This window comes from Mustelus asterias, unplaced genomic scaffold, assembly GCF_964213995.1.
Source record: "Mustelus asterias unplaced genomic scaffold, sMusAst1.hap1.1 HAP1_SCAFFOLD_288, whole genome shotgun sequence".
Taxonomy (NCBI): Eukaryota; Metazoa; Chordata; class Chondrichthyes; order Carcharhiniformes; family Triakidae; genus Mustelus; species Mustelus asterias.
The window spans coordinates 347,694-370,527 of record NW_027590253.1 but is presented as its reverse complement, the minus strand read 5'-3'; the positions used below and the strand labels follow the sequence as shown (position 1 = coordinate 370,527).

Sequence of the window (22,834 nt, the reverse complement as noted above, 5' to 3'; positions counted from 1 at the left end):
TACCTCACATCGCCACAAGGGGGAGCGCCCTCAGTGTTTGTGTGTTCACTGCAGCAGGAGATGAGTGGAATGAAGGATGGTTGTGTTATTGACAATCTTTTCATGTTTCATAAATGTTTATTGTTAAAAACTGATTGGCTGTCCAGTGATTCTGTTCATCCACATTACTAACTTTCTTACATGGCATCTCAGTGGAACAGAAGTGAAAATGATGGCACCTTTTTACAGAACTGCCTAAGGCCAATTCAACCCCAGATGTCAAGGAGAAAAAGCCAGAGATGACAAGATACATTTCCATTTGCAATTTAAACCAAACCCTTTGGAATTTCTACTTTAGTATTTTTACAATGAGACTGCCAAGATATTTTGCTGCATTTTTCAACTCCTCTCTGAATTTCCTCTGCGTCACTGCATAAATACACGTGTTAGTGCAACAGCTCAGCAGCTGAAGCATGTTTCCGCTTTCCTGGCGAATGAATTTGGGGTCGTTGAAATTGGACCCTGCGAAATAAGATTCATTTGTAATTTTCACATAGAGCAAATCCACAATGTATGTCATCCACAACAGAATAAAGCTTCCCGAGATGATGAAAAGTAAAACAATAGACTTCTTCCTGTTCTTCATTTCTGGATCATTCTGATTCTCTGCACTGCTGTGAGTCCGGAGTCTCCGGCGGGATCTATTGGCTGCAAGGATGTGTCTCACGGTCAATGCATTAAACGACAAAATCAGAAGGAAAGGCAGAATAGGATTTAATACACGTGCAAACCAGTCATAGACTGCCCATGAGGAGGAAGTGTAGTAGGTTGATTTTATCTTGCAAAACCAAGGAACATTGTTCACTATATAGACTGGCTCATATATAAAGTACGACGGAATCCTTTTCAAACAGTTCAACAAACAAACTGTTCCTATCACCACATCCGCTGTTTTTTCAGTGCAATAGTTTGTACGCAATTTCTGGCAGCAAATGGCTACATAACGATCAAAGGTGAAAAATAAGGTTAGCCAAACAGAACACTCCATGATTGCATAGATTATCACAGAACTCAGAGTACAGGCTGGAGTCAACGACATAAAACTTACTGGAAAATAAATGCCAATAATCCGATCGAATATCACAGCGACGACAACGACAAGGAGATCCGTCACTGCCATGGCAATCAGATACCAAGTAATGCATTTGGAGAGACCACACCTTCCTCGGGACAGAATCACAATCGCCACCACGTTAACTGAGAGGAAAAATAAAATTAAAGTTGTAAAGTTATTCAACGAATTCCAAACAAGCACTTGGGTGTGACAGACCTATTGGACATGTTTGCCAGTTCACCTTCGTTAGAAGAGACGGCTATTCTTGTTTTTTTTCAAGGTCAATTGTGTTTCAGAAAGAGCTACAAGGGCAACCTCCAGTTCTGTCGCACCTTTAAGGCAAAAGGTTTCCCAAGTATTTTAACAGGAAAGTGCTGCAGTACAATTTGACATCTAACAACAGGAGCAGATATTAATTATGTTAAATGCTGAATAACTGGACGTCGAAATACGCTTAAGGAAAGCATGTGAGGAACAGAGTGAGGAAGAAAGGCAATGTGATTCCGGGCAATAATTGCAAAGTTAAGGACTGAAAGGCTGAAGATCCCCAGATTGTATCCGAAATTTGACATTCAACCTTTGTATCATGTATCCCATAAACGAAATAGTCTGTAGATACGGTTGACATATCAGTTACAGTTGGCATTGTTAAACTGTATAATGTGATAAGGATTCAGTTTGGATTGTTAGGATTCCACAGGAATCTTTTCAGTAGTTGGGTGTGTCAAGTTAATACAATTTAAGAAGCATCAGATGGTTTGCATTAGAAATCCTGCTGGCTTGGAAACAGCAGTTTCCATTCTACTGAGCAATGATATGAATTGTTCCATGATGAGAAATGAAACATGGTATATATTGACTGGAGTTTCAAAGAATGAGAGGCGACCTCATTGAAAGAGAATTCTCAACAGGCTTGACAGAGTATATACTGGGATGTTGTGTCCGATGATTGTGGAATCATGCCCAAAGTTTGTATTGCTGTAAACGTATTCTCACAGCAACTAGAGGTTTCAAAAACATGAACAGCCTCGCTTCAGTATATGCATGCTGGCAAGATCAGCCACAGAGTATTGAATGTGTCAGAGACTTAATGAGTAAGATTTGAATTTTAAAAAAATGTGTCAGAGACTTAATGAGTGAGAGCCTGCTGAGAATTCTCTTTCAACGAGGTCGCATCTCACTCGTTGAAACTCCAGTCGATATATAACTGTAACCCCCTGCTGACCACTATATGGGGCTACTATTTAAATATTCAATCAAACAGGGTCCCGAATTCCTAGCGGTTGATGTTGATTTGGCTAATTCCCTGTTTACCCATAAATGTCTGTAGTCTAATCGGAATATCAAAAATAAATTTAATAAAGAATACAATTAACAGACATAAAACAGTGAGCTCTGATCTATAACCGTTGGGGCCCATCCGTTGGTGCACACATGGGGAAACTCATCCTCAGTAACACATTTGTAGATACTGTTCCAGTTGGATTGTATAGTCCCCACCAGTTACTCACGACACACACACACAGTCCAGAAGAGACACACGTGTCGAAGATGATGCCGCAGGAGGCAGAGGTGTCGCGAGCTATCGGTGCAGCAAAGTAGTTCGAGTGCGCTGAAGGCTGTCCTCCTCGGCAGTAAAGAAAAGAACAGGCAGGGGAACGCCTGGCTGCCTCTCCCTCCAAACCGAATTCTCACTGCCTGGAAAAAGCTCTCTCTCTGCACACTCCCTCTTCAGCTCTCTCTAGCTGCTTCACTTCCTGGCGCCTTTTTTTCCTCCGGCCCCCAGAGCAATCCCATTGGCCCAGCCCACATCACTCAACCAACAGCATCCTGTTCACAGCACCAGCCCGGCAAACAGGACACTGAAACCCACAAGGGACAAAGAACACTGGTAAATGTCTTCCCCACAAATTTTCCTCAGTCCCTTACATACCATTTTTCGCTTCTCATCAATAAAATGCATAATTAAATGGTGAAATGATAGGATACCACTGAGCAAATAAGGTTTTGGAAGCAACCTGGAAACAATTATGTCATGTTCTTTATTGCCATGTTCAGCACTTACTTCATAAAACAGCGGCACGTCAAGTTAATGATTTAGTAGAATGACTTACCCGGAACCCCAATGGCAGCAATAATTGGATAGTAAATGCCATAAACTACACCAGTTATTCGCCCATGCATTCTGTTTGAGAAACAATGACAGTTGATCACAGGGATTCTCTGTGACAAGGTCAAATAAACCCACATTTATGCCATTGGAAATCTATAGGGAGGCAATTAACTTCCACAATTATTTACAGTTAGTTAAACAAACTGATTAAGCAGTAACTTTCCATGTTCATTCAGGGAGGGGTTTAGAATGTTGCGAGACCGCAGGGAGGCTGCGATCCGTGGAACCTAACATAGTTTAGAATTAATTAGCTAATACTCGCGCAAATGTAAGATATGCTTATCATGTGGAATATTCATTAATAGGAATTACCTAAGAAATATTATAGCCATGATGCTGAAGCCGGCATAGCTCAGTGACATTAGAACAGAAGAGAATCGGAATGGCAATTATAGTCATATTCTGTCGAATGCCCTCCCAGAACTGAAGTAAAAGTCAACTGCATAGTTCCACACAGTATAAATGATGCCGGCAGAAGCCACCGGTCATCCACAACAGAAAACCTGCATTCTCACGACACATTTACGCATTTACACAGCACGCTAAACACATAAAATTCTCCAAAGCCCATCACGTGGGAGGGTCAACCAAGTTCAGACTGCAGAACATATGGAAATTATCAGATATTTTTTATACCAGTCCTAGGCCTCTTGATTATTATAGTGGTTTCTTTCCATATTTATGTTTCGCTGAACCACATTACGATTGTGCTGGTCAGACCCTCCTTGGGCATTGCATGAGGCACTGTTTCCGATGGTTCGCAGGTGAATAAAGGCATAAGATTCCACAGATTCTGAATAAAAACTAACTTTGCTATACACAATTTGAAAGGTAAAACATCCAAGGGCTTTAGGGAACAATGGTTGATCGGATGGTCGTTTACAAGGGCATATGTCAAAGGTTTGTTTGAGAAGTTGGTGATGACAGTGAATTTGAAGGGGAGAGAGAGAGCTATTCACACCACACGCAATTTCTCTCTTGCATTCACACACACACACGTTCACAAGGTGATTCGGACGGTAAATACATGGGTTACGGGGATAGGGCCTGGGTGGGATTGTTGTCGGTGCAGGCTTGATAGGCCGAATGGCCTCTCTCTGCACTATCGGGATTCTATAATCACAGGAACTGCTGATATCTAACTGGAGTGTATGGTGATTGTAACGACAATGTATCTTTAATTTTTAAGACCATAAGACCATAAGACATAGGAGCGGAAGTAAGGCCATTCGGCCCATCGAGTCCACTCCACCATTCAATCATGGTTGATTTCAACTCCATTTACCCGCTCTCTCCCCATAGCCCTTAATTCCTCGAGAAATCAAGAATTTATCAATTTCTGTCTTGAAGACGCTCAACGTCTCGGCCTCCACAGCCCTCTGTGGCAATGAATTCCACAGACCCACCACTCTCTGGCTGAAGAAATTTCTCCTCATCTCTGTTCTAAAGTGACTCCCTTTTATTCTAAGGCTGTGCCCCCGCGTCCTAGTCTCCCCTGTTAATGGAAACAACTTCCCTACGTCCATCCTATCTAAGCCGTTCATTATCTTGTAAGTTTCTATCAGATCTCCCCTCAACCTCCTAAACTCCAATGAATATAATCCCACGATCCTCAGACGTTCATCGTATGTCAGGCCTACCATTCCTGGGATCATCCGTGTGAATCTCCGCTGGACCCGCTCCAGTGCCAGTATGTCCTTCCTGAGGTGTGGGGCCCAAAATTGCTCACAGTACTCCAAATGGGGCCTAACCAGTGCTTTATAAAGCCTCAGAAGTACATCCCTGCTTTTTTATTCCAAGCCTCTTGAGATAAATGACAACATTACATTTGCTTTCTTAATTACGGACTCAACCTGCAAGTTTACCTTTAGAGAATCCTGGACTAGGACTCCCAAGTCCCTTTGCACTTTAGCATTATGAATTTTGTCACCGTTTAGAAAATAGTCCATGCCTCTATTCTTTTTTCCAAAGTGTACGACCTCGCACTTGCCCACGTTGAATTTCATCAGCCACTTCTTGGACCACTCTATTGAATATCACTCTGTTTTGGGACTTAATTAAACAATGTCAGCTGTCCAATAGTTACTTTGCCACATCATTAAGTTTTTCGTCTGTCAGCTTCACTAAGTTGGGCGAAGATATGCTGAGTGATTTGTTGTACATGAAACAACCATATGGTCCAGATATTACAACCCTCCGTCGACATACTATTCATGTTCCCTCTTTCTGTCCTTGAGATGAAGATTCGCCATCAGCAGTGGAAGAATCTGCAGAAGAGCGGGAATATCTCCTGGTGATGGACAGTCGATATTTCCTGATAGTTTGGGGATTGAATTCGTTCAAAAACTCTGGAAGGAATGAAGGTAGTCGACACAGATGAAATAAAGGACCTGGTTGAATTAATGAAGTACTGGAGAACAAAGAGGAGAATGTAGAATAACGTCTTTCGGGCCCGTCTATGGATATATCCATCAATTCATTCATTGATTCCAGAAACAAAATGGCCTGGCATCCAAATGTCACTGTTTGTTACATTACCCCCGTCACCTCTTTATTTTTTCGGGCAGACAGTGGCATATTTTTAATGGAATTTGACCAGTAATCGAGATGCCGGGTTAATGCTGTGGCGATATGGGAACAAATCCCATCAGAGTAGCTGGTGAATTTGAAGGCAATTTGAGTAGAATTTGGAATACCGACAAACAGTTACGATGGGAACCTCTCTGATCCACCAGTGAACTGAATCCTCCATCGTACCCTGGACTCAACTACATTTGTCTCCAGATGGAGGGCAATATGACTAACTCTTCAAAATGTATCCTCTGCCTTGTAGCCTGCTTGTATTTTCTGTTCGCCAGCAACCCATCCATCAAATGTTATAATCTGTTGGCGCGATCCTCCATAGGACTGTTGTAGCTAAGAGGGACAACATAAATTGAATAACTTCCCTTTTCTTGGAAATCGGAACACTTCGCATCCGTTCACAATCTAAAAATATAAGATTATCACCAGCGTTGTTGTTGTTGTTCTTTATAAATAGACGTCATTGACGATGTTAAATGTTCGAAGCTGGCTGGCAGTCAAGTGGCCAATACTGAGCAAACAGAAATTTTATTTACTGCACAAACACCCCAGTTGCTTCCTGTTGTTGACATCGGACTTTCCAGCCTCCCTGACTGCAGTCTGTTGGGTTGCTTTTAAATACCGTGCAGGGCAGATTAACGTAAATCTGAATGATCAAAATGGGATCGATCTGTTCAAATAATAAACGTTTCAGCTGCACAGCAATGACACATTTAAATGGTATTCCATCTGAAGAAATTTATTTAGTGACAATCGTGTCCACTTTGAGATTAAACAAGATGATAAAATAGTAACTTGAACATTTAACATTTTCTTATGCATTCATGGGACATGGGCACCACTGGCGGGCCAGCATTAATTGCCCTTCTCCAGTCACGCTTGGAGGACAGTTGAGAGTCAACCACATTGCTGTGGCTCTGGAGTCACATATAGGCCAGACCAGGTAAGGACAGCAGATTTCTTCCCTCAAGGACATTAGAACGAGGACATGATTTAATTCATAGAATTTCCAAATCAAGAGTATGCTCGTTCTTAAAGCCCGTTTAATAGTAATTTAGTGAAGTACGGGTGCTGTGAATGAGTGGAGAAATATGCTTCAGTGGAATGTAACACATTTATTCTTGTGATATTGTGTAAAATGCCGCAAAGTCCTGATATTCTGTGCTCCCAACATCAGTGAATGTTAGACAGCCGATCAAATAAGCTGCAATGATTTGGATGCCGAAGGAGAAATTTACTGATCGCGTAACCGTTCCGATTCATTAACTTCTGTGTCAGATGCTGATGTAAATGTAAATATTTCTCTGTCAACTCACCAGTTAAATATCAGGCAAGCGTGCTAATGGCACAGGGCCATGTTAGGCTCAGTGGCAGTTCGACAAATGTAAGGAGCAATAATGTAAAAGAAAATGAGGTGGCTCTTGTTATTTGCAGATCCAAAATGCATAAGGATAGCCATTCACATTTTAAATAGAATCACTTTGTTCACGCCCCCCCCCCCCCCCCGCATTTAGTTACATAAATGGATCACAATTCGTCTGAGAGATGATACTTCATTGTTGTGATCAGATAGAGACCCGTTGCAAATTAGACACGACAGACGCCCCATTCCATCCTCAAGTATTTTACTCGTTTTTATATTCAGTTCATTACCTAACGGTGTAGGGAAGCAGGGACACTTTCCCATGGAACTTCGTTTTCTTTATTAACAGATGCGCAAATGCAGTTTCAGTAATGGGACCAGCGGATTACAATGAGTCCATTCAGTCAAACCATATCCCGATACATATAAAATGTCAATTTTAATAATAATCTATTGTAAACCTTGGAGTCCACTCTGTTGGGGTAGTGGAAGGTGGGACGTGGATCCAGTTGCCACCTCCACCAGGGAATCAATAGGCGGCGCCTGGAAAGCCGCACCCTTCTGCCAGGTATTTAAATGGCGCTCACTGCGACCGGAATCCAACAGTCCGGGAGGTGGTTTGTTCACTGATTTCCTGACACAACCATTTCCCCCAAATTCTCAGAAGGATGAGCGCGGCGATTTATATCATTTTGCTGCTGGCTTTCTTGTCGGGTGAGTAGTTTTTATTGTCAAAGTCTCTCAATGTTACTGTCTCAGTGTCAGTCTATCTCTGGAATATTCCAGAGTCAGCAATTATTTGACAAAGATTAGTCCTCGGGGCCATTTATTAAGTCACTTTTTCCGAGTCTGTTTTAATAATTGATTAATTCACTGAAATGTGTTTGGGTGGATTCTGTTTTGTGTTTTTTTTAATGACTCATGTGATATATTTTTACAGGTGTCCAGTCGGATGTTGTGTTGAGTTAGCCCGAGGCAGCGATCGGGCGTCGCGGACGCTCCCTGAGACTGACCTGTAATACCAGCGGCATCGATCTTGGAAGCGACGGCATGCACTGGATCCGACAGGTTCCGGAACAGAGGTTGGAATTGTTGATTTACTACTTTAGTACATCAACCAGGAAATACGCCGCTGCGATTCAGAATCGATTTATTGCGAGCAAAAACATTTCAAACAATATCTTCGCTTTGGACATGGGGAGCCTCAAGAGCGAAGACACCGCCATCCATTACTGTGCAAAAGATAGCAGTGGTTACCATGTATCCTGGGGACAGGGCACCAAGGTGACTGTAACTTCAGGTAAGAAGCAGCCATTTATTAAGTAAGTTTTTCTGAGTCTCTGTTTTAAATTTTGGTCTATTTTAATAATATTAATTCACTGAACTGTGGTTGGGTGGATTCTTATTTGTGATTCTTTTGGAATGACTCATGAGGTTCTACTCAAAAAGGGATGCAGAATTCCGCTGTTTCTTGACAAATGTTTTAGCTGAGGGATCCAGTCCCCTCTTGTTGTGATTTGCTGTTGATATGCAGCTGTGTGACCGGCTAACTTCAAATACATGAAATCTTTTAAACAGTTGGACGTTACAAAAATGTTTATTTTCGATGACATCTAATCGCTGCAGATTTTATCATGTTTGAAGTATGACACAAGCTGAAAAATGTGCTAAAATTTCGATATGTATTTGCTTAATATGAATTTATTTATTTAGTTTGATCCAACTATGCTGAATTCAGTTGCAATTCTCCCATAAAGATGTTCAGTTTAACCTTTAATTTATTACGTAATGATGAGTTGTTTTGCTGCATTTTATATTGAGATTTTTTTGCAATGTTGCATTTGATTCTGTTTGTCTGTTTGTAGAATTGAGCTGTTTCTCTCTGCATGCGGTTAAGTCCACTGAGTGATGCGATTTATGTTTTTGCTGTTGAGGAGATTGTTTCTGGGTGACTTTGAAATGTTAAAACTTGTGAAACGCTTTGTCGTTTCGGCATTGTTTAAACTCAGTGGCACTGAGCAGTTACATCTTTTGGATTCCATCCCTCTATTGATCTGAAACTTTTGGAAACGTGTTTGTAGGCAGAGAACAGGCAGACTTCAGAAATTAAACTATATATTTTTAATGTATTTCTTTATTTTTGTTGCAACTGGTGATTCAACTAATTCATGGTGTATGACGCTCATTCGGAACAACTTATTACTGCTATCGCAGAATTAATAACTTGTTTGGAAATTGTAGAGCAAATTCATGACAACTCATAATATTATGTGGCTGCAATATACTTTAACTAAATATGCTTTCATGGTAATTTAACTCTATCACAATTTTGCAGCGCTCTGCATACGATCAACACTGCTAGAATTTTTTTTTTGGATTATGGTTCAAATTATTTCAACAAGAAGATACTGCGTCAACAGCAGTGTTAAGTTTTACAAGTGGATTGGAAATAATTGTATCCCTGATGAAAACAGATGACTTGAAGTTTTCATTTACCAAAGCAGCAGTTTAACACATGTTTGGCAACATATGTATGCAGTTAATACATTTTTGGTATTTTTATTCCTTCGCTGTTCTTGCTATTTGGATAGCGACATAATTGCCATTCCTCCAATCTGAGGCAGACTTCTGAGTAGTGAACATCGCTGGCAGTCGAGGAATTTATCAAACGATTTTATTTAAATTGTAGGACGGCTCATATTTTATATGATTAAACACTGACAAATCAAAGCATGGCTTCAAACAATGAATATAATTTTTAAAAGCTAACTTAAGTTATGAGTTTAAGAACAAAATGTTGTCTCACATCACTGTCCTGTACAGAGAGTAGATTTACAGCAGAAAAACAGATAATAGCTAGACCTTATTCATAATTCCCATTAAATATTAATTGGAACAACAGAAACTCAACTCGATTTGATCATTACTTTTCAATGTTGCAGATTACCTCAATCACTTTTTTCTCATTAAGTTTATCATTTTTGCATATTCTGTCCATAAACAAAAGTATTTAAAATACATTTTCGTCGATTGTACGAATCACCAGAGAAAATATGAAAGAAAAACTAAGTTATTAAAGTTAAGTATTATGTTTACCTATCATATTGGAGTTTCATTATAGTAATCCAGGGAGTCCTACTTCAGGGACGAGGTGATGTTACTGCCCATCATGTTAGTGCAGTGTGATTCCAGACAGATTTGAAAAGTCCTAAAACGTCCCACTCGTAAATTCAACATGGAAAATAATCACTGAGGATATGATGCATTTAAAAACGTAGAGAGTTTATACGTTTATGGATAAATTAGGCATTCGGAGATATGACTCATTTCAAATTGGTAAAATTAGATTAGACTTAATTAAATATAATATGGATGTGTGAGTGTTTCCATCTGATAATTTGAAATTGGTTCTAAAACAACAGCTAAGTGTCGTGTTAGCTTATTTTAACCCAATTGTTACATGAAGTACAAAGCAGAACACTTTTTGGAATCATTAAACAGTGTTTTGTTTTCATACTTTATAAATCAGGTATCAAGAAAATTAACCTGCAGCTTCTGAAGGAGGGCATTTATCTTCACTTGAAGTTAAAGTTTTTTTTAAAACTTTATTTATTAGTCGCAAGTAAGGCTTATATTAACACTGCAATGTATTTACTGTGATAATTTCCCTAGTCGCCACACTCTATCGCCTGTTCGGGTCAATGTACTTAATTAGCACGCCTTTCAGACTGTGGGATCAAATCGGAGCACCCGGAGGAAACCCACGCAGGCACAGGGAGAACGTGCAAACTCCACACAGACAGTGACCCAAGCCAGGAAACGAACCCGGGTATCTGGCACCGTGAGGCAGCACTGCTACCCACCGTGCCACCGTGCCGCTTGGAGAAGCTGGCCAAAGTTAGTCAGCATGGCTTCGTCAGAAGGAGGTCATGCCGAAAGTATTTGATTACTTTTTCAAGGAGGTGAACAGGGTAGTGAAGCCGATGGAGTTTCCATGGACTTCAGCAAAACCTTCGACAAGACCCCACATGGGAGACTTGCAATGAACATAAATTCACATGGGATACGAGGTGATTCAATCAAGTGCATTCAAAATTGACTCATTTGTCGGAGACAGAGGGCGATGACAGAAGGCTGCTGTAGTGACTGGAAGCCAATGTCCAGTGGCGTACCACAGGGATCTATCTTAGGGTGCGAATTGTTTGCCACTTACATAAATGACATTGGTAACTATGTGGAGGGTACGATTAGTAAATTTGTGGATGAGACAAAGACTGGACAGGTGGTTAGCAGTGAGGCGGGGTGTCTTGGCCTACAAGACTACATAGATGGAATGGTGAAATGGGCAGATAAGTGACAGATTAAATTTAACCATGAAAATTGTGAGGTGATACACTTTGGAAGGAGTAATTTGACAAGAAAGCATTAAATGAATAGTACGACACAAGGCCGTTTGTCCACAAATCTCTGAAAGCAGAAGGGCATGTTAGTAGGGTGGTGAAAAACACATGTGGGACACTTACCTTTATCAATCGAGGCATAGAGTACAAAAACAGGGAAGTCATGTTGGAGTTGTATAGAACTTTGGTGAGGCCACAGCTGGTGTGTTGTGTATAGTTTGGAAGGATGTGACTGCACTGGAGAGGGTACAGAGGAGATTCACCACGATGCTGCCTTGGATAGAACATTTAAGTTATGAAGAGATGTTGCGTAGGCTTGAGTTGTTTTCAGTCGAGCAGAGAAGACTGAGGGGCGACCTGATGGAGTGTACAGGATTATGGGACATGGATAGAGTGGATAGGGAGCAGCTGCTCCCCTTAGTTGAAGGGTCCGTCCGAGGGACAGAGGTTCAACGTGCGAAGCAGGAGGTTGAGGCGAACGTGGGGAAAACGATTTTTACCCAGTGGGTTGTGATGGTCTGGAATTTGCTGCCTGGGAGGGTAGTAGAAGCGGGTTGCCTCACATCCATTAAAAAGCATCTGGATGAGCACTTGGCACATCTTAACATGCAGAGCTGTAGGCTAAGTTCTGGCAAATGGGATTAGGGGGGAGGTTAGGTGACCCTAAAGTGTCGCTGTGGACTCGATGTATCGAATGGTCTCTTATGTTCTCTATGATTGCTCATATTAGTGCGAATCATTTCAGCATAACAGATCTTTCCCAGTGGAGTAATTTAATGTCATTTCAGTGAATGCAAAATCCCATCAGTTCGGGAGAACGTTTAAGTGGCGGCACGGTAGCACAGTGGTTAGCACTGCTGCTTCACAGCTCTAAGGTCCCCGGTTCGATTCTCGGCTCGGGTCACTGTCTGTGTGGAGTTTGCGCATTCTCCTCGTGTCTGCGTGGGTTTCCTCCGGGTCCTCCTGTTTCCTCCCACAGTCCAAAGATGTGCGGGTTAGGTTGATTGGCCAGGTTAAAAATTGCCCCTGAGATGTGTAGGTTGGAGGGATTAGCGGGTAAAATATGTGGGGGTAGGGCCTGGGTGGGATTGTGGTCGGTGCAGACTCGATGGGCCGAATGGCCTCTTTCTGCACTGTAGGGATTCTATGATTCTAAGTGCACCTCAATCAATTTAGAAACAAATGCTTTCTTAAACAAACTGATCAGTTCAAGAAAATGTTTCATCTTGGTACAATGAAATCAATGCGAGTTTGAAATGAATAGCGTTTAAATTTCAAATAAATTATTCAATTATTATTAACATAACTTGACTGTGTGGAGTTTGCACTTTCTCCCCATGTCTGGATGGGTTTCCTCCAGGTGCTCCTGTTTCAACTTAACTGGTCTATAATTTCTCAAGTTCTGCATTTCTCCGTTTTAAAATGTGGGCATTTTTCCATTTTCCTTTTATCGTGGGCAACAGACATTACAAAGGGATCAAATTGCAAAATAACGTGATGATGAGATTTATTGCACAAAGTCTAAAACACAGATGTGCATGGCTGCCCTTGACATCAAGGTGTGATTTGAACGAGTGTGGCGTCAAAGAACCCTCGCAAAACTGCAGCCAGTGGGAATCAGGGGATTATACGTCACTGATTGGAGGCAGACCTTGCAAAAAATACAGTTTCAGTTGCTTGATGTCAATCAACTCAGGTTCCAGGACATCACTACAGGAGGTCCTCGGGACCTTCCGTCCATCATAGGGTCAGTAGGCGGGATGTTCTCCAATGATTGTGCAATGTTCAGCACCATTTGCAAATGCAGAGACACTGAAGCAGTCTATGGCTAAATGAAGCAAGGTAACAAGTCTCACAACACCAGGTTAAAATCTAACAGGTTTATTTGGTAGCAAAAGCCACTAGCTTTCGGAGCGCTGCTCCTCCCTCAGGTGAGCGGGATTTCAGTTCACAAACAGGGCATATAAAGACACAAACTCAATTTACAAAATAATGGTTGGAATGCGAGTCTTTACAGGTAATCAAGTCTTAAAGGTACAGATAATGTGAGTGGAGAGAGGGTTTAGCAGGTTAAAGAGATGTGTATTGTCTCCAGCCAGGACAGTTAGTGAGATCTTGCAAGCCCAGACACGTCGTGGGGGTTACAGGTAGTGTGACATGAACCCGAGATCCCGGTTAAGGCCGTCCTCATGGTTGCAGAATTTGGCTATCAGTCTCTGCTCAGCGACTCTGCGTTGTCGTGTGTCATGAAGGCCGCCTTGGAGAACGCTTACCCGAAGATCAGAGGCCGAATGCCCGTGAATGCTTAAGTGTTCTCCAACAGGAAGAGAACACTCTTGCCTGGTGATTGTCGAGCGGTGTTCATTCATCCGTTGTCGTAGCGTCTGCATGGTCTCCCCAATGTACCACGCCTCGGGACATCCTTTCCTGCAGCGTATCAGGTGAACAACGTTGGCCGCGTTGCAAGTGTATGTACCGTGTACCTGGCGGATGGTGTTCTCCCGTGAGATGATGGCATCCGTGTCGATGATCCGGCACGTCTTGCAGAGGTTGCTGAGGCAGGGTTGTGTGGTGTCGTGGTCACTGTTCTCCCGAATGCTGGATAGTTTGCTGCGGACAATGGTCTGTTTGAGGTTGTGTGGTTGTTTGAAGGCAATCATAGAAATCATCATAGAAACCCTACAGTGCAGAAGGAGGCCATTCGGCCCATCGAGTCTGCACCGACCACAATCCCACCCAGGCCCTACCCCCACATATTTTACCCGCTAATCCCTCTAACCTACTCATCCCAGGACTCTAAGGGGCAATTTTTTTTTTAACCTGGCCAATCAACCTAACCCGCACATCTTTGGACTGTGGGAGGAAACCGGAGCACCCGGAGGAAACCCACGCAGACACGAGGAGAATGTGCAAACTCCACACAGACAGTGACCCGACCCAAGCCGAGCAAGACGTAGGGGTGTGGGGAATGATGGAGGATGACACCTGATGAAGGAGCAGGTCCCGAAAGCTAGTGGATTTTGCTACAAAATAAACCTGTTGGACTTTAACCTGGTGTTGTGAGACTTCTTACTGTGTTTACCCCAGTCCAACGCCGGCATCTCCACATCATAAATGAAGCAAGGCCAGGCTTCGGCTCTCAAGTGACAACTAGCAAATCTATCTATTCTATTGTAGAAAGTGTGATTGATTGAGAAAAATATACGCAAATCCTCTTTACCTTGAAAGCCAACATATAGTTTGCCTTCTTTATTGCCTCTTCTAAATGAACACTTACTTCCAATGAACTGGGCTTTGTAGTTTCTTGCGGTCTTGGACAGAGCGCAGGCCCCACAAAGCTGTGATACAACCAGGAAGAATGCTTTCTACAGTGCATCTGTAAAAGTTGGTGAAAGTCGTAGCAGACATGCCAAATATCCGTAGTCTTTTATGAAAGTAGAGGCGTTGGTGCTTTCTTAAATACAGCGTAGCCATGGAGGGATCACGACAGGTTGCTGGTGATCTGGACACCTAAAAACATGAAGCTTTCGACAATTTCTATTTCGTCACCTTTGACGTGGACAGGGTCATGTCCTCCACTGTCCTTCCTGAAGTCGATGACCATCTCCTTCGTTTTGTTGACATTGAGGGGGAGGTTACTCTCGTCGCACCACTTCATCAGATTCGCCAGCTCTTCCCTGTACTCTGTCTCGTCGCTATTTGAGATCCAGCCCACTTTGGTGGTGTCATCAGCAAATTTGAAAATCGAGTTGGAGGAGAATTTGGCCACACAGTCAGAGGCGTATAAGGGGTATATAGCAAGTGGGTGAGGAAACAGCCTCGTGGGACACTGGTGTTGAGGATGATCGTTGAGATGGTGTTGTTGCCTATCCTTACTGATTGCGGTCTGTGGGTTAGGAAGTTCAAGATTCAGTCACAGAGCGACAAGCCGATCCCCAGGCCACGGAGTTTGGAGAAGAGTTTACGTAGGAATAATGGTATTGAAGGCTGAGATGTGTTCGATAAATTGGAGCCTGACATAGGTGTCGTTGTTATCTAACTCTTCGAGGGTTGGGTTCAGGGCCAGGGACATGGCGTCTGCTATGGACCTGTTGCGGCCGTCGGCGAACTGTCGTGGATCCAGGAAGCCTGGGAGGCCGGAATTGATTCTTGCAATGACGAACCTTTTAATGTTAATCATAACCACGGACTCACTGAAGTTGATAAAAAGCACCTAACTTCTAATTTTCACTCATGTAATCTGCGTTTCATTATGATGTAAGAGATACATTCGGGTTGCTCACCATTCAAAATTTCATCACATCAGCAAAGACAGTTTCATTCTAGTTTGCTGCCATTCAGTGAGTGAGTTTCACACGTTATCAACTTGCCTCGATGAGTGGAGCTCTAACAACGCTCAAGAAGCTGAGCATTATCCAGGCCGCTTCATTGGCAACCATTTCACAAATATTTTGTTCCTCCACGCTGCTGCACAGTGGCAGCCGTGTGTATCATCTGCAAGATGCGCAGCAGGGACTCACCAAGCCTCCTTGGACAGAACTTTCTGAACCCACGTCAACTGCCCTCAGGGAAGACAAGGACAGGAGGAGAACCACCTCCTGGATGTTGCCTCCAAGCCACTCACCATCCTGACTTACAAATATATCGCTGATCCTTCACTTCACCCCTAAGAACATTGTGGGTGGCCGTGCAGCACCTAGGCTCCATTGGATCTAGAAGGCAGCTCTCTACCATTTTCTCAAGGGCATTTGGGATGGGCAATAAATGCTGGCCTCGCAAGACACGCCATATCCCATAGATGTCTCGTGCCGTTTACTGGTAATAGCGTTGTGATACAGCGTTGGAAAGTGTATCCACTCTATAAAGCGACTTTGAGTACTGACCAAGTTTGTTTTCCATTAAATATGGAACATAAACGTTGATACACGTTGAAATTTCGAAGTTGATTTATTTTTATTTAGAGACTAAATGCTGAACATTGCTGTCCTGATTCTGAAGACGGAACTTGGGTTGATGTTCATTTCTTTCATTCACAGATCCTCCCCGATATCCTGATGCCACAGTGATGATACTGCCACCACCAATGGAACAGGTCTCACTGGAGGCGACCGTGACCTTAACCTGCGTAATTTCTGATGCTCCTTATGGAGTCAACGTGTCCTGGATTCGAGAAAAGAAGCTTCTGAATTCAGAGGTTGCCGAAATACCTGGAGAGGATCCTTTCAGCGTTGTCAGCAATTTAAACATCTCGACAGTAGCCTGGCAAAGTGGGGCTGAGTTTGATTGTGCGGTGAGTCATCCGGATCTGCCGTTTGATTTAAGCAATTTCATCCACAAGAAAGAAGGTGAGACGTGAGATTAAAATGGTGCCTGTGCCTCTCCCCTACGCTGGTGGAAAGAACATTGTTTTTTTTTGTTGTTTTAGTGGATCACACTGATAATTGATAATGCCACGAACCAAAACCTTTGAATATGCAGGGCATAGGTTTCAGGGAAAATTGTGCAAGGTAGCGAAAGAGAAAAAGAATACAAGGGTCGAATACTAGTCGAAAAAATTGTGGAGACTAAGCACTGGGGCGGAACGGCCTGTTTCTCTGCTGCCATTTCTATCCAACTTTCAAGTCCAACTCGCAGATTTCGGAGAGAATGACGGCACTGGTCCGTACTCCGAGCAGGGTCACAATGCAAAGGGGACAAGGAAAATATTCTACATTCAGGAGAACACGGATTCCTCTCACACTTGTCAACCTCTTTCACTACTTCTGGAATTCTCCAGTTTATTGACATTTATTTTGCATTTTCTGCAGATCCAAATCCTCGTGCACCGTCCGTCTCTGTCCTCCTGCCCTCGGCAGAAGAAGTCTCCGCTCCGAGATTCGTCTACCTCAGTTGCTTTGTGAGAGGTTTCTCCCCCCGAGAGATCTTTGTCAAGTGGACCGTCAATTGTCAGCCGGTGAATCCTGGGAACTACAGGAACACCCAGGTGATGGGGAAGAATGGCAATAGCTCATTCTTCATGTACAGCCTGTTATCCATTGCAGCGGAGGAGTGGGCCAGCGGCGCTTCTTACTCCTGTGTGGTGGGACATGAAGCCATCCCCTTGAAGATCATCAACAGAACAGTTGATAAATCCAGCGGTAAACCTAGTTTTGTGAACATTGCCCTTGCACTGACAGACATCATCAATTCATGTGAATGAGAAACAGTCGGTTACATTTCACTTAAATAAACAGCAATATTAGCCCTTCCCTCAAACCCAAGTTTATTCCACGGGCGTTCAATTCATGCTGCGTAATTTGTCAAAGAAAAAACTGTTTAGTAGGGAAGTACAAGCTTCTTCCTTTCTGCCATCAGACTTTTGAATGGACTAACTATGTATTAATCTGGTCTTTCTCGACGCCGTATCTCTGACTGTAACACTACATTCTGGACCCATTCCTTCCCTTCTCCCCTTTGTGCTCTATGAACGGTATGCTTTATCTGTACAGCGCGCAAGAAACTGTACTTTTCACTGCACACCAATAAATGTGACAATAATAAATCAAATCAAATCAAATCGGAAATGTACCTGCACTCGCCCAAGTCTTGCACCGAGCGCTCCCAATTCCGACACGCCACAAATGCGAGAAGTATTGGATCTCATTCACTACATGGCTGCACGGAATAATTACCGTAGCTTTCCTCCTGTTGAAATCTGATCATTTCTCATTGCTGCCAAACGCATGTATGAAATTGACATTTCTGTGTCTCTGGTCCGTTCGTTGTCCATCACCCTCCCTTTAGTTGCTCGCAGCCCATTGCCCCATGAGACTGGGAGGAGAGTTGCATTATTTTCCTCACTGTTCACTTGATGTGATTGTATGTTAAGATCCTTCGAAATCATATCTACATCATAGATTTTATTTGAGCTTCTGTTGTAAATACTTATATATTCTTGGCAACAAATCTCTTGTTACTTTGAGCCATATCGAGTACCCCTAGATTTATTTCAGCCCCCTAGTCTGGAATGGCACTTTCTGATTCGAATGATGGATCAATTTCTCTGCCGCATGGTTATGGTTTTCCACCGAATTGTACTTCGACAAAGCAAGTTATGAAGTGCAATGTAACTGCATATTGGAACGTTCACTTCCCACTAAGCATTGTCAAGGTTATTTATGATTTCCTTATATCCATCAAACCCCTGTTCAAGACAGTGGAGCTGGCAACATTGGGTGGAGTATTTCTTCGAGTTGGAAGGACCCTTTTGCAAGCATTTGTCTCTGAGTGCCCTAGAATCAATGTGAAAGGTCATGGACATGAAATATGAGTTTCAATGATCGATCCACAAATGCTTCCAGACTTGCTATTTTGTTTCTCGCATTCTGGCCCACAGATGCAGAATTCCGATGAGCTTTAGATGACAAAATGAAATCAAATTTTCCATTTTGTGAGAATGAAGCATACTATCTAAATGACGAGATATTCCAGAGCTCTGAGGAGCAGAGGAATGTGAGTGTCCGAGTGCATGAAACGCTAAAGGCTATTAGGCAGGTACATCAAATAATGAGGTAAACTAACAGATTGTTATCACTTGATGTGAGGGGAATTAAGTACAAAAGTACCACGATAATGTTTCAGCTCTGCAAGGCACGAGTGAGACTATTTTGCTGTACAGTGTATGGTATTAGCAACTTTTTCAAAAAATCTGTAAATGTATTCAGAGAAAGTTTATCATTCTACTACCTGGAATGGGTGGGCTGTTTTATGATGAAAGGTGAGATAGGGTAAACTCTATCTGTTGGAATTTAGCAGCATGAGGGTTGACTTGACTAAAATATATAAGATCCCGAGGGGTCCTGACAAAGTGGATGTAGAGAGGATGTTTCTACTTGTTGCACACACAGGAACTCGGGTCCGCTGTTTAAAAGTAAGTGGTCACCCATTTAGAACGGAGATGAGGTGAAATATTTTCACTCAGAGGTTTACTAAGGAGGTTGAATCTCTTGTGAAGAGGAAGAAGGAGACTTATGTTAAGATGAGACGCGAAGGCTCAATTAGGGCGCTTGAGAGTTACACGTTAGCCAGGAAGGACCTAAACAAAGAGTTAAGAAGAGCCAGGAGGGGACATGAGAAGTCTTTGGCAGGTAGGATCAAGGAAAACCCTAAATCGTTCTATAGGTATGTCAGGAGTAAAAGAATGACTAGGGTAAGATTAGGGCCAGTCAAGGACAGGAGTGGGAAGTTGTGCGTGGAGTCTGAAGAGATAGGAGAGACACTAAATGAATATTTTTCGTCGGTATTCATACTGGAGAGGGACAGTGTTGTTGAGGGGAGTACTGAGATGCAGGCTGTTGGACTGGATGGTATTGATGTTCATAAGGAGGAGGAATTAGCAATTCTGGAAAGGGTAAAAATAGATAAGTCCCCTGGGCCGGATGGGATTTATCCTTTGATTCTCTGGGAGGCTAGAGAGGACATTGCAGAGCCTTTGGCTTTGATCTTTGTGTCGTCATTGCCTACAGGAACAGTGCCAGAAGACTGGAGGATAGCAAATGTTGTCCCCTTGTTCAAGAAGGGGAGTAGGGGCAACCCTGGTAATTATAGACCGGTGAGCCTTACTTCTGTTGTGGGTAAAGTATTGGAAAGGATTATAAGAGATAGGATTTATAATCACCTAGAAAGGAATAATTTGATTAGGGATAGTCAGCACGATTTTGTGAAGGGTAGGTCGTGCCTCACAAACATTATTGAGTTCTTTGAGAAGGTGACCAAAGAGGTGGATGAGGGTAAAGCGGTTGATGTGGTGTATATGGATTTCAGCAAAGCGTTTGATAAGGTTCCCCATGGTAAGCTTTTGCAGAAAATACAGACAAATGGGATTGAGGGTGATTTAGTGGTTTGGATCAGGAATTGGCTAGCTGTAAGAAAACAGAGGGTGGTGGTTGATGGGAAATATTCATCCTGGAGTTCAGTTACTAGCGGTGTACCGCAAGGATCTGTTTTGGGGCCACTGCTGTTTGTCATTTTTATTAATGACTTGGATGAGGGCGTGGAAGGATGGATTAGTAAATTTGCGGATGACACTAAAGTCGGTGGAGTTGTAGACAGTGCGGAGGGAAGTGGCAGGTTACAGAGGGACATAGATAAGCTGCAGAGCTGGGCTGAGAGGTGGCAAATGGAGTTTAATGCGGAAAAGTGTGAGGTGATTCACTTTGGAAGGAGTAACAGGAATACAGAGTACTGGGCTAATGGTAAGATACTTGGTAGTGTGGATGAACAGAGGGATCTGGGTGTCCATGTGCATAGATCCCTGAAAGTTGGCACCCAGGTTGATAGGGTTGTTAAGAAGGCGTACGGTGTGTTAGCTTTTATTGGTAGAGGGATTGAGTTTCGGAGCCAGGAGGTCACGCTGCAACTGTACAAAACTCTGGTGCGGCCGCAGTTGGAGTATTGCGTACAGTTCTGGTCGCCGCATTATAGGAAAGATGTGGGAGTGTTGGAAAGGGTGCAGAGGAGATTTACCAGGATGTTGCCTGGTATGGTGGGAAATTCGTATGAGGAAAGGCTGAGGGGCTTGAGGTTGTTTTCATTAGAGAGAAGAAGGTTAAGAGGTGACTTAATAGAGGCATACAAGATGATCAGAGGATTAGATAGGGTGGATAGTGAGAGCCTTTTTCCTCGGATGGTGTTGGCTAGCACGAGGGGACATAGCTTTAAATTGAGGGGTGAGAGATATAGGACAGATGTTAGCGGTAGGTTCTTTACTCAGAGAGTAGTAAGGGCGTGGAATGCCCTGCCTGCAGCAGTGGTGGACTCGTCAACGTTGAGAGCGTTCAAGTGGTTATTGGATAAACATCTGGATGATATTGGAATAGTGTAGATTAGAGGGGCTTTAGATTGGTCCCACAGGTCGGCGCAACATCGAGGGCCGAAGGGCCTGTACTGCGCTGTAATGTTCTATTGTCTATGCTCTAGAGGCTGGTGAATCTTTGGAACTCTGCCTGAAAAGGCGGTAGAAACAGAGTATTTGAATATTTTTAAGGCAGAGGTGGATAGATTCTTGCTAAGCAAGGGGGTGTTAGGTTTTCTTGATTATGAGGAGTGCAGATTACTATCAGATAAGTCACGATCTTATTAAAATGGCTGAGAACGTTCGAGTGTCTGATCGCGCTCCTCCTGTTCCTTGTCTATAAGTTCAACTCTCACTCCACTGTTCAGAAGAGTTACTCATTTCCTATGAGTCATATTATTATAATAGGTGAACAATGATTTGGTCCATATTAACTGACCATGAATCAAACAGCGGCCGTGGAGATAAACTGTTCGAATCTTGATCACTGGACCACCACTGAGGTTGGAGACAAGCAAATCCCGTGGATACACAAGATTGCAATACCGATTTTGTTTTACAGTGATTCAGTTTTCTTTATAAATTCTTGAATTCGCATATTGTGCACGTGTCTACAAACAAGAAACATTTGAAGGGTGGTCTATTGTGGCACTGAGAAGTAGAGGAATTGTTGGAGTTTAATGAAATTTTCGTTTTCGATCTCATTTTTCAAAACTTAAACAAATTAATAAATAATTTCAGTGGATAATTCACTCCATTCTTTAACTCGGCTCTGAAATTCCTTTGAGTCCCAGCATAAATAAACGGGTTGATGCAGGAACTCAGAAACTGCAGCATATATCCGCTTTCCTCCAAGATAAATGACCATTCACTAATATCAGGAACAGAAAAATAAGGAACCTTTGCAATTCGGACATAGAGTATCGTCACAAAAAATAACGTATATAAGAGGATGAAACTGCCCGAGATGGCAAAGAGTAAAATAATGGACTTTCTCCGCTTCTCCACCTCTGGGTCACTCTGTTTTTCTCCATTACTCTGTGCCCGGAGTCTCCTGCGGGCCCGATTAGCCGCGACAATGTGTTTGACGGTCAGAGCATTGAACAATAAAATCAGAATAAATGGGATACAGGGCATTGAAATTGTTCGAAACAAATCATAGGCGTCCCATGCGGGGGATGTATAAAATAATTGTTTTATAACACAGAACCAAGGTATGTTGTCAATTATATGCAGAGGTTCAAATATAAAATACAGGAAGGATGTTTTTAGAGAGCTCAATGTGCAGACGGTCCCTATGACCCACGCTGCTGTCTTCTCCGTGCAGTATTTGATTTTCAGCTTCTGGCAGCAAATGGCCACAAATCGATCAAAGGTGAAAGCAACCGTT

The 22,834-nt window shown here is 42.8% G+C and overlaps 1 protein-coding gene and 1 pseudogene across 1 annotated transcript; one reads left to right on the top strand and one right to left on the bottom strand.

The window, feature by feature from the left end:
• Positions 1-328: 328 nt before the first annotated feature.
• Positions 329-8,243, bottom strand: LOC144486087 (putative G-protein coupled receptor 139). Its single transcript, XM_078204196.1, has 4 exons — positions 8,226-8,243; positions 6,386-6,519; positions 3,208-3,278; positions 329-1,236 (listed from the first exon to the last, which is right to left on the bottom strand). Exons 1-4 carry the CDS (start codon positions 8,241-8,243, stop codon positions 329-331), a joined length of 1,131 nt encoding a protein of 376 aa, XP_078060322.1.
• A 19-nt stretch (positions 8,244-8,262) lies between these two features.
• Positions 8,263-17,811, top strand: LOC144486086 (Ig heavy chain C region pseudogene; annotated as a pseudogene).
• The last annotated feature ends 5,023 nt before the right edge of the window (positions 17,812-22,834 follow it).